Genomic DNA, 16,573 nt, shown 5'->3' with positions numbered 1-16,573 from the left:
GATTCTAAATTAAACTGTCATAGAGAAACAGTATGGTACTAGCTTCTAAACCTTTTTCTCTTATAGCCACCAGAGAAAGAGGGTGGATTACCTCGTCATGTTGGTAATAAAACTGAATGTGCCTTGTTGGGACTTCTTTTGGATTTAAAGAGGGATTATCAGGATGTTAGAAATGAAATACCGGAAGAAGCACTGTACAAAGTCTACACCTTCAATTCTGTCAGAAAGTCCATGAGCACTGTCCTGAAAAATTCAGATGGAAGTTACCGAATATTCAGCAAGGGTGCATCTGAGATAATTCTGAAAAAGTAAGAGTAAAATGCTTAGATGAATAAATTGCTCACTATGGTCGCTTTATGGAATACCTACTCTGTTGTTATTGTTGATACTCTCTTTTTGTGAACTTCATGCGTTAGCTAGGACCTTCAGAGTTTTTTTATTAGTGTAATTTAATGGTATTGATCTTTTGCCCAGGGTATTCTGCCATTCTCATACTCCAGCTTCTTTTATTTCTTAATGTTTTGCTACAGTGAAAATAAGCCCATTATGTTCAATCTGTATGGTTTAACAAAGTGAACATTGATATTTGTTCTTAGGTGTGTTGAGTCCATTGCTGTATAGGATCACGAAAAATAAAAGCCTCCTGGGAAGAAAAATTAATGGTCATGTTTTCTATACCACATTGTAGATAGTGGTGAATGAATTACACGTTAGTTTTTAGAATAACAAAGCATTAAAACTTGATCTTGAGGCTCCTCCTTTTGTATCAGAGTGAGGTTTTATCATACTTACGCTACTGTATTGTTGTATTTAAATACCTGCTGTCATTTTGAGTGGTAATCTTTTTTTTTTTTGTACTGTCTATATACAGACCAGTGGCCCCAGTTTTGACATCACATGTTTAAATATAATTTTCCTAATGCTTATCTGTTATTACAAGCATTAAAATTATTAGTGCCGTCTTTCTTTTTTCTTGCCTTAAGGCTCCTGTATTTTTTGTCCCATTCTCCTGTACTTTAAAAGAAGGAAATATTTGGAAATTTTGTGTTACTTAAGACTAATATCTAAATCTATACCAAAATGTACAAGTACATAGTTTATTCTTCTCTGCCACTAGGGGTTTTTTGTGAAAATTTTAAAGCCCTGCATTTCCTAAAGAGAAGTTTTAAGAATATCTCGAGTAACTGATTCAATGAGGAATGATCAAATGAGAACCATAAAAAGAGAACTGTTTTGTAAAGTGGAGAGAGAAAAGTAAATATGGTTGAAACCTGTAAAAATGCAACATACATAGTTCTCTGAATTCCAGATAATCAGATTACATGATTTCTAGCCCGTCCAAGTCACTTAAATGGCATTAACTATTATCTTTGTTAATTATTGATGTTTGGATTCAACATTTCCTTATAGGTGTTTCAAAATCTTGAGTGCTAATGGTGAGGCAAAAGTATTCAGACCAAGGGACCGTGATGATATTGTAAAAACTGTGATTGAACCGATGGCATCAGAAGGCTTGAGAACCATATGTCTTGCATTCAGAGATTTCCCAGCAGGAGAACCAGAACCAGAGTGGGATAATGAAAATGATATTGTCACCGGCCTTACATGCATTGCTGTTGTGGGCATTGAAGATCCTGTGAGACCTGAGGTGGTGAAACATTCTGTGTTCTGCATGTGCAGAAGGCACTAACTGTAACCGGTTTTCTAGTAAAATTCTTAGCTTTTGTGATTTTCTTTCCAGTGTGAATCCACGATGAGTGAAATAATAGTGCTTGGGATGCATGTGTTACCTATTTATGATTTTAAATTCAGTAACTCCTCTTTGGGACCCTCCATGTTTATATAGCACCATAACCAGTGCCTTGAACTGGGTAGGGTTTTTTCCATTGATATTTATATTATATAGTAAATACCATTAAGTTCTCTGCTTTCATGCTCTTTGGTCCAGCACTGTCCAGTGGGACCGTCTGCAGCCATGGAATTGTTCTATGTTGTTCCATATCACAGTCGCTAGCCACGTGTGACTACTGAGCTTTTGAGGTGTAGCTAGTTCAACTGAAAAACTGAATTAAACAATTTTGTTTTCAATTTTAGCATCTTGCTACCATACTGGACAGTCCACAGCTGTAGACTTTGCTTTTTTTTTTTTCTTAGTTTCTTTTTTTTTCCTTAAGTTTATTGAGCAATAACTTTTTTAAAGTTATTGAGACTATACTGGTATACTGGATACATAAAGATTTTTGAGATCTGGTCCCTAACCTCAAAGAAGTTACTGTCCTAGGTGGGAGTGGACAAATACATAGTTACAACCAGCATGTTAGTACATAGATACATATGGAAAGCCCGTTACATGAGCACAGAACATGAGCCCCCAACCTTTTAAAGTAATCACATTTTTAATGCCTTCTTACTGTGTGCCAGCTTTTATGCTTAGAGCTTTATGTGTATTATTTCACCTAATATTCACCTCTGAGTTGTATTATTACTTACAGAAAGATGAAGAAAAAATTGAGATTTATAGAAGTTAGCTGTAAACCATAGAGCTAGTATGTTCAAACCTAGCTCTCCTTAAGATATGTGTGCTTAAAAAACCACTGTGCTATATTAACCCCAAGAGGTGTCAAGTAACGGACTTCCCAGAGATTACCTGATGGGAGTCTTAGAGGACGAAGAGGTATTAGCTAGACCAAGAGAGAGAGAGAGGAAGGCACACTTGAGCAAAGAAGCAGCATGAATAAAAAGCACAAAGGCAAAAGGAGCTTTTGTTCCATGACTGTCATCAACTGATTGCTTCAACACCCAGTGTGTAGTACCAGGCACTCATCTAGGAACTGGAAATACTGCAGTAAACACAGTAACTATGAAACTTATACTCTAGAGAGGTAACACAACAGATAAAGTACTTGGTGTGCCAAGTGAAAACACATTGTGTAAGGACTAAGACTTGCTCCCTGCCCTCATAGGCCTTCTAATCTAGTTGGCATGGGGCATGAGGGGGCGTCAGCTATGATAGTACAAGTGAAATCAGGGCCATAAAGGATATGCACAAGAGTGATAAAGATAACAGAGACCCCACGTTAAAGACCTCTGAGGATTGAACATTTCAGTTGAGCTCTGATGGCTGGAAGTGAGCCAGCCTTGTTAAGTAGCTGCAAGAACAGTATTACAGGAGAATGGGACAAAAAAAATACAGGAGCCTTAAGGCAAGAAAAAAGAAAGATAGCACTAAGTCGTGTCCGGCTCTTGTGATACCATGAACTGGAGCCTGCCAGGTTCCTATGTCCATGGGATTCTCCAGGCAAGAATACTGGAGTGGGTTGCCACTTCCTTCTCCAGAGGAACTTCTGATCCAGGAATTAAACCCAGGTCTCCCACATTGCAGGCCCATGCTTTACTGACTGAGCTATGCAGGAAGTATTTAGCTTTTCAAAGATAGAAAGGAGGGCAGTGTGGCTGTAAGCCTGACCAAGAAAGAGCAGACGAGGTTATCTTTGGCCTTACCAGGCAGTGAGGGCTCTGAATTTTATTCTGAAATGCAGTGGAAAGTCATTGAAGAAATTCAGGCTGGAAAGTGACATGATTCATGTTAAAATTGTACATGGAGTTCTCTGTAAGAAATAGAGAAGTCGACACAGAGAACCCAATGAGATGATTGCAGTGATCTCAAACAAGAGATGATCATGGCTTAGTCAGTTGTGCCAGGGAAGTTGGAAGGAAAAGTTTGATTTCAAAGGAAATGGAGGTAGAACCACTAGATATTCACATGTTGAATTTGGATATATATATCTGACATTGTGGAGGTGTCCGAAACAGCCAGTTATATTTCAAGTAGGCATTTGGAACTAGAGGCCTGAAGGTGAAGTAGGCAAGGGAATCTCTTGAGGAAAATGTGTAGCTAGAGACTTAGGACAGAGCCATCTCCTAGTAACTCTTCCAAAGGAGTAGGAATCACTCTTCAGCTTGCATAACTGAGTGGCTGGTAGATGGTATTACCAATATAATAAGAGAGTCAGACAAAGCTGCCTATTTAGAGGTCAAGGTAAATTCAGTTTGGAGTTCTAGAGTTTCAGATGCTTGCGAGACATCCAGATAGATCATGTTTGCCAATCTTTGGTCAAAGGAAAACCATTCAAAGTTTTATACGTTGATTTATGGCTTAAATCTTATCTAAATACAATGTTAAATCAGGATTCCTTCAACTTCTGTCCTTTGAAAGATGTATTGCTCATTTTGTGTTCTTGGCACTGAGGTTGATAGGTTTATTTTTTTTTTTAACACAGAAGTGGCAATTCATTTCTTCATTATCGCAAAACGAGATGAGTGCTTGCAGTGAAGTGAGACAGTGTAATAGGAGGTAGCTTTCCAGAATTCATCTTCTGGACCATACAGTCCTCATGTAGAGAATCTTGACTAATTAGATACCTGGACTAAATCCAGCTTTATTGCATATGCATAGATGCTTTAAAAAAAGATTTGGCTTCTCTTCAGTTTCTCTGTAAAATTGGAGGTAACTTGTGAGTTTTAAGTGGATGTATTTGGTGATTAGTGGGCTATTAATAATTTAGTTTGCTCTCTTAAATACTATTTGCCAAATAGCTTTAACCAAGACCAGTTGTCACTTTCTTAGCCTGCTTTCCTCATTTCTGTTACCTGCATGGCCCGCTGGGTATTTGCATTTGCAGCCTCTGTTCTCAAAGGATCGTCATGGATTTTCTGGTTAGAGAAGAACAGGAAAGGATTTTCTAGGCAAAGGGAACTGCAGAAGCAGAGACCCCAAGATTATACACAGATTAAGTGTTTAATAGAAGAAAATTTAGATCTTGGAAGCTATTTTTTTCCTAATTCTTTTCTGAAACACAATCATGATACTTAAGACTTTTAACAATAATTCCTAAATATTCACTATTTTTTAAATTTCCTAAATTGTACCACAAATGCATATTCAAATCAGAATCACCCAGGGCACACATTAAATTTATTGCCATGCCCCTCAAAGTCTTAATATAGAGGATCTATAGGTTTCCTCTCTTTTCCATTCTTTCAGATTACCTGTCAAAGAAAATTGTTTTATTTTCTTCTCATCAGCAAATAAACTGTCATATTTTTGCAAATTATTTGTAGAAGGACATGTGTCCTGGAGAGTTTTCTACATTCCAGATTTTGCTGAGTGCTTTCCTTCTGTTTCCTGTAAACTGGTAGTTAGATCTAGAGTAGGGTTTCCAGATAAAATACAGTACACCCAACTAAATTTTCAATTTTATCTAAACAATTTTTTTTTTAAATGTAAGAGTGTCCAGTGGTACAGTATTTGGTCATCTTGTATTTTTTTTTAATTGAAATGTAGTCAACTTACAATATTGTGTTAGTTTCAGGTGTACAACCAAGTGATTCAGTTACACATTTTTTTCTTTTTTATTCTTTTCCATTATAGGTTATTACAAGATATTGAATATAGTTCCCTGTGCTATACAGTAAATCCTTGTTTATCTACTAGGAAACTATTCTGAAGCTCAAGTGTGATACTCTATTATACTGAGAACTTTGTGGTTTATAGTATAACAGTTGAGGAATCGTCATGTATTTTTAAGAAAGTGTGTTAGAGAAAGAACTCTATTGTCAGGTATATCAGATGTTTTAAAGGGGAAACAAACATAAACACAGGGGTGCCAATTTAAAAAAAAAAAAAAAAAGCTTTTGCAATAGATAAGCATGGTGACGGGAAGTTCAGGGAAGGTTTGAGGTCCAATCTGCAGGATTCTTTGGCCCTTAAGGATGTAGAGGGTAAGGGAGATGGAGGAGGTCAGATCATCGTTAGGTTTCTATTAGATAGAAAGCATAGTTTCCCTTTTGGACACCCACATTCTGATATCTGCTTTTCTGGTATGACTAAGAATCCGTCTCTCACAATGAGCTGGGAAAAACATGTAGCTCTGAAAGTAATCATGTAGATGGTGGTTGGAGGTTCTAGAATAGGAGAGATGACCCTTAAAAGATAAAGGGTTGGGTGGAAAGTGAGTCTGTCTTTACCCCAAGGACACCAACAGCATATGCCTGGTGTCTGGGCAGTAGAACCTGAAAGGTAGAAAGCCAACCAGGAAAAGAATTGCCTAATGGTTGCCAGGGGGAAAGGCGCTGGGAAAGGCCTTTGGCAAATGAATAATGCAGGCAAGTTAAGTCAAGTGATAACTGAAAGTGAAACCTAAACTAGGCCTGTAGCAGTGGAAGAGCAAAGAAGAGGTTATGGGCATACTGCGAGAAATATTTAATATCTTGAGACGAAATGAAGGTTGTCATTTGTGGGACTTTGAGGCATCTATATTTGTTCAGTGGGATTTTTTTTCCCATCCTGGAAATACTCTAATTTTCTTCCATGATATGAATTTTTTCCACATTAACCAGGTGCCAGATGCAATAAAGAAATGTCAGAGAGCTGGAATTACTGTGCGGATGGTCACTGGTGATAATATTAATACTGCTCGGGCTATTGCCACCAAATGTGGTATTTTACATCCTGGGGAAGATTTTCTTTGCCTAGAAGGTAAAGATTTCAACAGGAGAATACGAAATGAAAAAGGAGAGGTAAGGGTGTTTTATTTTTTAAGCTGCTGTATTTTTAGTATATTAGGGATTTCACTCAACAAATACGCTTTGCATATGCACTGCGTGTTAGGTGTCACACCTGGAAAGGTGCAGCCCTCACCCCAAGAAGCAAAATATTTTAGGAAGTAGAGGGAACAAGTGATAAAGACATTTGCCTTGAAGGGAGTGAGTGGTTCTTTTTTTCAGTCCAGGCCCAAGAAATACAGTATGCGTAAGCCAGTAAGGGGAGATGATTTTGGACAGGTTGCTATGGACCATATTTTAGGAGGCCCCAAACTGCACTACTTATGCTAAGGAGTTTCCATGTTCATAGGCAGTGGGGAGATGGTTAAAATTTGATCTTGTAATATGTGTAACATTGTTCTCAAACTTGAGTCTGCATCAGAGTGACCTAGAGAGCTTTGTGTAATACATGGATTACTAGGCCCCACCTCACAGTATCTTTATCAGCTAGGCCTTGGATCTTGCTCAGCAATTTCCGTTTCTAACAAGTTCCCAGGAGTTGCTGATACTGCTGGTCTGGTAACCATCTTTTGAGAACCACTGATACAAATGCTAGATAGCTAATTTGGAATTAGAAAATTAGGCTTGGGCATGTTTTAACTTTGACGAAAATTTATAGATTGAGCAAGAGCGGATAGACAAGATTTGGCCAAAGCTTCGAGTGCTTGCAAGATCATCTCCTACTGACAAACATACACTGGTTAAAGGTGAGTAGGTTTTGCAATTTTCCCATAATTTCTTGATATAGAAATGCACTGTTTCCTAAAATAGTAACAGAAACTGAGTATTAGATTGAATCATGGATGTCATCTTTGCCAATAAAATCTAAATACATTTCCTGTTGATACCTTGGGTGGATTGTGTTTATTCTCAGTGAGTAAAACAGGATATAATTGCTAATACAACAGTCTCGGGAATTGTTCCATGCCCAGCATCTCAGCAGTTTCCATTTCTCTATGCTTAATTATTTATTTTGAACTTTGAGTCTGTAAAACTGGTCAGCCAAGGTATATCCTATCAATCACTATTAAATTAAACAAGTTGTTTTTACAGCACAAATACTTTTATTCCAGGTATAATTGACAGCACTGTTTCCGAACAACGCCAGGTTGTAGCTGTCACTGGTGATGGTACAAATGATGGCCCGGCATTAAAGAAAGCTGATGTTGGATTTGCAATGGTAGGGACTCACCTGATTCAAATATTCAGATATAATTTACTGGCTGGGTTTTCTGTTTGTTTGGTTTCTTTGTTGCTAAATTGCTATTGATTTTAAACACTGTCCATCTACCCTTGAGGAGCAGTGTGTAAGCCGAAATTGGTTTATAAGTCTAATTAGTTCATATAATAACTTTTTTTGATGCTGGAAGAAGACTTCTTTTGAACAGTTATAATAAGATCATACATTTACATTGTACTCTGTAAAGTACATAAGTGTCTATATGTCAGCAGAACCTTATAGTGGTCCTGTTAAATAGGGGACAGGCTTAGGACAGTTATGCATATTTAAATTAAGAATAAAATTAGGAATCTTGCACTCAGCTGAAAATGTCTTGAGTAACTTTCAAGAATAATCATTTCATATATAATCTAATCTTGTTTGACTGAAAAAAATCTGCTTCACTCCACCCAAGTTTTCAGTTTATATTTGATTATTTAAAAAGTGCACAGAAATTTCAGCCTTTAAATATTATTTTCTTTATACTATAGCCATAGTACTGATGAAGTGTTTACTATAAAATAGATATCATGAAATACATGTGCTACATAAATATTTAATGATTAAAATTAGACTGTTGAATCTTTGAATCCAATTCTAATATTTCAGTGTTGGAATGAATCTTTGTACTTACCATGCCATAGAAACTTTAAGTATTTTATTTAATTTTAATTTGATTGATTTAACTTTTGGAATACACAAGTCCGTAATCACAATTCTCAAATCCAAAAATACAAAACTGGATTTTTTTCCCCTAAATTTGTAGCACACTCATTTATTGCAAAAAAATATTCTGGATGATGTGAGGATGTTATCTGTCACACTTAATATGAACATTCATAGTCATTGTAGAAATAGAAATATTAATGTGTTTTTATGGGATGCTAACCCTGTCTGGGAGAATTTGTGATAGAAGGTATGTGCTTCTAAAGTATGATCAGGCTTTGAATTCTGAAATACAGCCAGGCCCCAGGTGTTTCAGTTAAAAGAATATTTATGTGTATCAGTGTTTATTTGCATAATTTATCCCCCTGATATTTTGCTGCTAAAATAGGGGTTTAGCGTGAACCATCACCATGGTGGCTGCCTTTCAGCAGACGTTAGGGAGATGGAGGAAGGAAATGATATGAGTAAAGTACCCTCAACCAATAGCTGTGAACCCAGAGTTTCCCACCCTGCCCTGTCCCAAAGTCATCATGGTAAGCACTGCGTTGGTGTGAACCTCTGAAGAGTGGAGAAAAGTAGCTGAGAGCATAAGGAATGGTGCAGGGCCGTTGCTTTGGCTGTGAGCAAAACAGGTTCACTTTGGGAACACAGGATCCATTCTTCTGCTCTCATCTGGACAGCTGACCAGGAATGTATTTCTGTACAATGCATTTTAAATTTAAAACAAAAAAACCTTCTTCCTAAAATTTAAGTGTTTAAAGCAGATGCTAAGGGCTTTAAATAACAGCAGGTAAATACAGTATTTCAAACAAAAGCACAATGCAGCCACTTATCTTATTTGATTTTTAAGCCGTGAAAGTTTTAAGCCCATTTTACCAAGTTTTTTTTAAAGGTAGCATGTCAAAAAAAAAAAAAAAGGTCTAAATATATTTTAGTGGGTTTTTTTTTTTTGTATGAAGAAAGAATAAGTGCTTGGTGGCATGGACTTGAAAAGCATTTTTGCTCAAACTTGAATTTACTTTGTATGTTTGTTCACTTCTTCAATTTCGTATTTTAAAACTGAAAGACAAAATTATCTTGGGGTTTTATTAGAGACCCACAAAAAATTGCTATCGATTAAGATCTTTCTAAACCTGTCTCTCATATTTCAGACAGAAATAGTATTTTAAAACACTCTATTCTCTTTCTCTCCTTTTTTCTGTCTCTCCCTTTTTCTCTCTCTTTCTCTGTGTCTGTATCTATGTATATTTAGCAAATTCAACATTAATATTTACAGCAGTAAAACAAAGGGGCTCTAATGTGAGTACATTATTAGCTTGCAAAGAGACCTGGCATTTTCCCCTACTCAGCCACTCCTTTTAGAATTCCTTTAGATGGCAAGTTTAAAATATGATTACATTATTTTAAAAATTATATTGCTTTATTCTTACCAAGGGGCTCCCCAGGTGGCACTAGTGGTAAGGAACCCACTGCCAGTGCAGGACATTGGGTTCGATCCCTGGTTTGAGACCACCCCCTGGAGGAGGACATGGCAACCCACTCCAGTATTCTTGTCTGGAAAATCCCTTGGACAGAGGAGCCTGGTGGGCTACAGTTCATGGGGTCGCAAAGAGTCGGACGTGACTGAAGCAACTTAGCATCCACGCATTCTTACCAAAATTCAGTTAACCACACATCTGCAGATATTTCTGTTATCAAAGCCTGAATGCCATGATGTATTAATATTTCTATAACCGGGTATGCATCTGTGGTAATAAAATCTTCCCTAAGGTAGTTACAATATCTTAATTTAAAATACTTTCAGACTTTGGGTTAATAAACATTCGTTTCTTCTCCAAACATTAAGAAACTGTTTCCAGTATTCTGGTCCAGAGGTGAGTAGTTGCCTGCCTCCTAAAGGTTCAGCACAGAAGGGAGTAAATCAGCGAAGGACTAAAAACAGCACAGGGCGTGCCTGCAGGAGGAAGTCCTAGACTGTCTCTAGAGGCGCAGAAAGGGCTGAGGGAGGGCGGAAAGTACTGCTAAGAGACTCCCAAGAATTATAACTTCAGTAGAAGAGGGTGCGGTGTTGATGGGTACTAGATGTGAGGATCAGAAGGGCCTTGACTGTGAATCTGAGCAATTTGTTCTTTTATCCTGTAGATCAGCAGTTCCCAAGCAGGCTTCGGATGTCTGACTTTTTGCAGCCCCATGGACTGCAAGCCTGCCAGGCTCCTCTGTCCATGGGATTCTCCAGGCAAGAAGACTGGAGTGGGTTGCCAGTAGTATTCTTGATATTGGCAACCCTCTCCAGGGAATCTTCCCAACCTAGGGATTGAACCCAGGTCTCCTGCATTGGCAGGCGGGTTCTTTACCACTGAGCCACCTGGAAAGCCCCAGCATACAGCTCTAAGAAGCTCATGAAAAAGCTATTTTAAACTCTTTGATAGAAAGTTTCCCAGGTTTGTTTCACAATGGGACTAGTTTTTATTTGGACACCAATTAACATCTTAAAGTCGCTTTTTAAATTTCTAAAGATTTTGAACAGGGGAGTGTGAGATTTGCATTTGCTAAAGATGGAGAACGATTAGAGGCAGGGAAATGTGTTGGGTTTAGATGTGTTAAGTATGTTGCACATTAAAAGTAAAATATTCAGATTAGGAGCTAGAGACCAAAATTTTACATTAAGGTTGCTCCTTCATGAACTATTTCAAGAAGAGCTTGATTTGGACTTTGTTTTTGTGTTTATCAAAACAATATTACATGGCTTTTAAAAAGTCAGACAGTTGTATAAGACTTGATAAACTACATCCCCTACCACATAGCATTTCTTACAGCTCATTTTTTGACTAGAGAAAACCAACTATTTTTGCTGTTTCTTTTCCTTAGCTATTTGTTTCCATGTATCTAAATGGCACAATAACAAGGATTTTTTAAAATTTGTTTAATAAACAGCATCTGTTGATGATTTTTCATTTAGGAAGGTAAGGATTTAGCACTTTGATAGGCACACACAGAGATATCTATAAACATTCATGCACACTTTCGAGCCTGTCTTCCTCCATCAGAATTAGAGATTGGTTATAGTGATTGAAAATGCTGTTCCAAGGTGAGCCACGTGGTCTCTTATAACTACTGTTACTTCCTTGCGTGACTTTTTATATTCACTGTACATTTTCAAGTCACCTTTTAATCTTTATTTATCTGTTTATTTCCTTAGGTTTTTTTTTTTTTATGTTCTTAACACTAATTCATCTCCATCTTCTCCTTTCCTTATGTCAGAGATGTCAGGCACTTTTACAGTTCTGCCTTCTCACTAGTACCTCTCCCAGATCTTTTGACATGCTTTCATCTGAACTGTTTGCACAGTCTGCTGCATAGCTGTCTCTTCTTTCTTCATACCTGAGAATTTCCTTTACCCCTCTATTACGTTGCATTTGAATTTCTTAGATTTGGTGTAATTATCTTTCTTAAAAAATTTTATTGGAGTATAGTTGATTAACAAAGTCATGTGATATCATCATCTTTTTTGGTTTACTCTCTCATGGAGTAAAGCCATCTCCAATAGACTCCTGAGAAAAAGGATTCATGAAAGTTAAACTTTTTCATAACTTTTATGAGTGAAATCTCTTCTTTCTTCAAAGACTCCTCCTTGATACTTAGTCCGACTTGGTATAAAAATCTAGATAGAAAATTACTTTTACTCAGAATTTTGGATTTGTACCTTCATTGTTATTACGTATCATTTTGAAATTTGAACTTTTTTTTGTTTTTCTTTCCATTTTGTTGGTGTAAGTCTTTCCTTTGTTCTCAGTCCTCTGAAATGTCTTGATGTTTTGCCTTAGGGCAACTTTTTACATGAAAACTCATTGTCTTCAATTTTGTGACATTCCCTTGTACTCGCCTTATTTCTTCTCCGCTGCGTATTCTTTGTGGATTTGTCCCCCTGATTTTTTAACCTCGTGGGCTTACCTTATTTTGTCTTTTTTTCCCCCTGTCTGCCGTACTTTTATCATCTTGCAGGAGTACAGGAGATATTTCTTCAACTTCTGCTGTATTTTCATGTCTGTAATCATATATTTAATGTCCAAGAGTTGTTTTTGAATCTCTGAGTTCTTGTTTCATTGCTGTGCCTTTTGTCATTCTAGGGATTTGATTCTTTTTTTTTTTTTTTTTTTTTTTTAATGTCTTCTGCATTCACTGGTGGTTTCTTTACCACCAGCACCATCTGGGAAACCTAGATTTTTTCTTTTTTTTTAATCAGCTTTTGTCCCTCTGTAGTCTGTGTCTCTGTCTCCCTTTAATTTAGTCTGTGTCTTTCAGGTTAGTGCTTTCATCAGATGTCAAAGTGATGGTAGGTTGTTTCAACATATTTTTACCAGTAGAAAGCTGGAAAGCCTGAGGCCTCTACATAGGACTTATCAACCAGAAACTTCCCAGTAAAGTGATTTGGCTTGGCGGTTTCACTTTCTTAGGGTACCGTGAATTTTGCAGTATCTTTAGGTCTCATCTCCTATGATGATCAGATTTTCAGGAAAGAGTTTTGAAATCTGCTGCCTACGGGGCAGTCTTGGTCACTGGGAAACAAGTAGAAGAGTACTATACTTAGCAGCACATGGTACCCTTCAGTCTAAAGTCCTCTGTTGGACCCTCTGTAGTCAGTTAGCAGGCAGTCTCCCGCCAGGTCAGAGGGAGTAGCAAACGGCCCAGTGGTGTGGACTTGGGGAGGGCCTCTGAGGCTCCAGCTGCCTTTTCTTTTACTTATGTTGTTAAAATGTAACACATACAGAAAAGTCTCTCTGTATGCCCTGAATGGGTTACTCCAAGTAAACAGACCTGTTCTATGCAAGGCAAGAAATAAATGTTCTATATTCCCATATTCCTCACCCACACTCTCTCCTAATTACTGCTATGTCTCTCCACAGAGATAGCCAGTATGCTGAAGATTCCCTTTGTCTGTTTTTATACTTCGTACATGAGGATTATATATTACATGTTATTTTTGAGTCCATCTTCCTTTATGCATCATTATCGTGAGGTTCGTCTGTGTGGTTGCATACAGCTGCAGTTCATTCGTTTTTATTAATCTGCAGCTTGGTCATCCATCCCGTTCCCCTGCTGGGAGACAGTGTTGTTACAGTTGGACCTTCTGAGCGCTTCTTCAGTGTGTTCAGTAGACTCTCTCCTGTTTTCATTCATGCCTGCACCTCTTCACCCGGTGCTGCAGTCCTGAGCCTCACTTAGAAGGGTCCTGGGGTGCAGAAAGGCTGCTCCTCTGCTCTCGCTACTGTTGGTTTAGGGTTCAGCTTTCTGGGTCTGCGAGTTTCTTAACTATTCAGTTATCTGCTTTCCAACCTCTTATGATGTATCTCTTTTCCCACTAACTTTTAGCCTTTGTGAGTTTTTATTTTTTAATTAAAAAAAAATCTTTTCTGTGACTTTTGGAAGGAACATGGGGTGGTGCCTATGTCCATTTCTCTCTCTTTTAACCCAAGTTGAACTTTATTGTAAATGTCTCATCTATTATTTTCAGTTTCTACTGAGATGAATGTCTTTCTGAGAAACAGTATCTTAGACTTAACTATATTACCTCCTTTTACAGTAAATGTAAGTCAATAGTTATTAAGTATAATAGTAAATTTTTGTTTGTAAAATACATATCCTTTCAAATATTTAAAAGTTGTATTTTAAACATTCGGTCTAATTCACAGAAATTTTCTTTAATAGGGTATCGCTGGAACTGATGTAGCTAAAGAAGCATCTGATATTATTCTCACGGATGACAATTTTACAAGCATTGTTAAAGCAGTTATGTGGGGACGAAACGTCTATGACAGCATCTCAAAATTCCTTCAGTTCCAGCTTACCGTTAATGTAGTAGCAGTGATTGTTGCTTTCACGGGCGCCTGTATCACTCAAGTAGGTTGACCGTTTGTTTATTAAAACTTGCTTATTTTAGAGCACAAACATATATAACCTGCCTTTTTAAAATATTTAAGTATTTAAATAAGTTCAAGCTTTGCATTTTAGGTTAATTAATATAGAAATGTAATTTTTAACTCCTGTACTTTAAGTTTTTAAATAGAAACGGCTTCCTGGGAATTGCTGAATCCCTGGAAAGTTGTGAGTGTCTGTTAAGAAGCCTGTCTTTTCTAGGACTCACCACTTAAGGCTGTGCAGATGCTATGGGTAAACCTCATCATGGATACGCTTGCTTCCCTGGCTCTGGCGACCGAACCCCCTACTGAATCTCTCCTGCTTCGGAAACCTTATGGTAGAAATAAGCCTCTCATCTCACGCACAATGATGAAGAATATTTTGGGTCATGCATTCTATCAGCTTGTGGTTGTCTTTACACTCTTGTTTGCTGGTAAGAATTCAATGCCCGATAAAGCTTCAGTTGTTTTAGTTCTGAGCTTACATTGCAGATTTTTCAAGAATGTATGTTATTTTTCTTTCTGGCTTCCCATTTATCTTTAATTTCTTCTGTCAGTGGATGCTTAGTACATTTTGAGAGGCAGTGTGATAGTAGCAGGAAGTAAGAAGAGTCCTGATTTCTTATCTTTGGCCCTACCACTAATTTAGATGTGATCTTGAACATGTCACCGTAGTTCAGGGGGCTTCCGACTCCTTCCATGTAAGACGAGAGGGTGATACTGGAGGATCCCAGGTCCCTCACAACTCTTTTTGTGGTGCTGTTTGAGAGCAAAGAAAGGTCTGGCTAGGTTTTATTGCATGCTTCCTTAAAATGTTCAGTTATTTTTATGATAATTACAAAGCAATAATTTTTCATTCTTTCAGGAGAAAAGTTTTTTGATATTGATAGCGGAAGAAATGCTCCTTTGCATGCTCCTCCATCGGAACATTATACTATCGTTTTTAATACCTTTGTACTGATGCAACTTTTCAACGAAATAAATGCACGGAAAATTCACGGTGAAAGAAATGTGTTTGAAGGAATCTTTAATAATGCCATCTTCTGCACAATTGTTTTAGGCACTTTTGTGGTACAGGTGGGTAATTGTAAAAGAGAGTTTCAAGTATGATTATTGTGTGATCTTAGGTGAGCAGGTGACTTATTCCAGAAATTACTTGACCTGAATGTGTCGGCCTTTTATGTATTGCCTTGATGACATCAAAGAAGAATTTTAAATATCACAACTCCAGTGAAAATCTGCCCCATCCTGAAGTTCTACATGTGAATGAGTATATTAAACTAGGACTCCTTCAGTTGCACTACTGGTTCTGTGGCTGTGACCCTGCTCACAGCAGTGTTTGCTCACGCTTACTCTGTTTCTGATTATTTATTCTACATTGCTTTCATGAAAACTGTTATAATGTTGATCTTATTTAAGGCCAGTCTTACAGTTAACCACTTAGTCTGCCTAGAGCGATCCCTTAATTGCTTCTAACAATTAATAGCAGTTGTATTTCTACAGTTGGATTCATTATTAAGTAATAAAAGGTTTTGAAATAAGTATTTTAAAATCTACATGATTCTGAATGACTGCATCCTGAGTTGGTATGTGCCAATTTTATATTTTGTAATATTGTCAAACCAAGGCAGGAGAGGAGTGGAGGATGGGGTATGAACAGTGAGGTTGAGAAGGAATAGAAAGGACCAAATTTTGCCATTTTTATAAAGACCGTAATAAGGACAAACTAAGCATCACTTTACGTATGGTAAATTTTATGTGATTATGTGTTATACCTATGTTTTATATCATCTTGGATTCTGTGGTACTCTTCTATGCAAATGACTGTTAATAGCAGAATCTGGAATCAAAGCAGGTAGGTGAGGGGTGCCTGATCGCATCAGGAGGTCAGTAAGCACAGGAAGGTTTAAAAAGTGAGCTTTTCAAGAATAAAATCAGACAGTGGTGGTGCTAGTTTCAAAATAAAGGTCTAAGAATTTTGAAGCGTTTATTCATTCTACGCCTTGGGCACTGTGGATTCTGAAACCCCAAACTCAACTATTTCTGTGCAAACTATTTCTGTTTTAGCTTTCAATTTTTCTGTCAACTTGAGAGGAACTGTTGCTTGCTTAGTTATTGTATAGTTTCTGGAGGAATTTTATTAGAAAAAAGCTATTATTCTTGATCCACT

At 37.4% G+C, this 16,573-nt stretch overlaps 1 protein-coding gene across 4 annotated transcripts in view; it reads left to right on the top strand.

Annotated features, from left to right (window-relative positions):
- The window catches only part of ATP2B1 (ATPase plasma membrane Ca2+ transporting 1), a 122,066-nt gene that overhangs the window by 91,377 nt on the left and 14,116 nt on the right, over window positions 1-16,573 (top strand). For all 4 annotated transcript variants that reach the window (XM_065934190.1, XM_065934188.1, XM_065934191.1 and 1 more), the window contains exons 11-18: window positions 67-308; window positions 1,411-1,648; window positions 6,400-6,579; window positions 7,223-7,310; window positions 7,677-7,783; window positions 14,195-14,386; window positions 14,624-14,837; window positions 15,269-15,480. In XM_065934190.1, the coding sequence (XP_065790262.1) occupies window positions 67-308; window positions 1,411-1,648; window positions 6,400-6,579; window positions 7,223-7,310; window positions 7,677-7,783; window positions 14,195-14,386; window positions 14,624-14,837; window positions 15,269-15,480 (1,473 nt within the window). The remainder of the gene's footprint in view (window positions 1-66; window positions 309-1,410; window positions 1,649-6,399; window positions 6,580-7,222; window positions 7,311-7,676; window positions 7,784-14,194; window positions 14,387-14,623; window positions 14,838-15,268; window positions 15,481-16,573) is intronic.

The sequence above is a fragment of the Muntiacus reevesi genome, chromosome 4, assembly GCF_963930625.1.
Source record: "Muntiacus reevesi chromosome 4, mMunRee1.1, whole genome shotgun sequence".
Classification (NCBI taxonomy): domain Eukaryota; kingdom Metazoa; phylum Chordata; class Mammalia; order Artiodactyla; family Cervidae; genus Muntiacus; species Muntiacus reevesi.
This window is presented reverse-complemented; position numbering and strand designations above follow the sequence as displayed.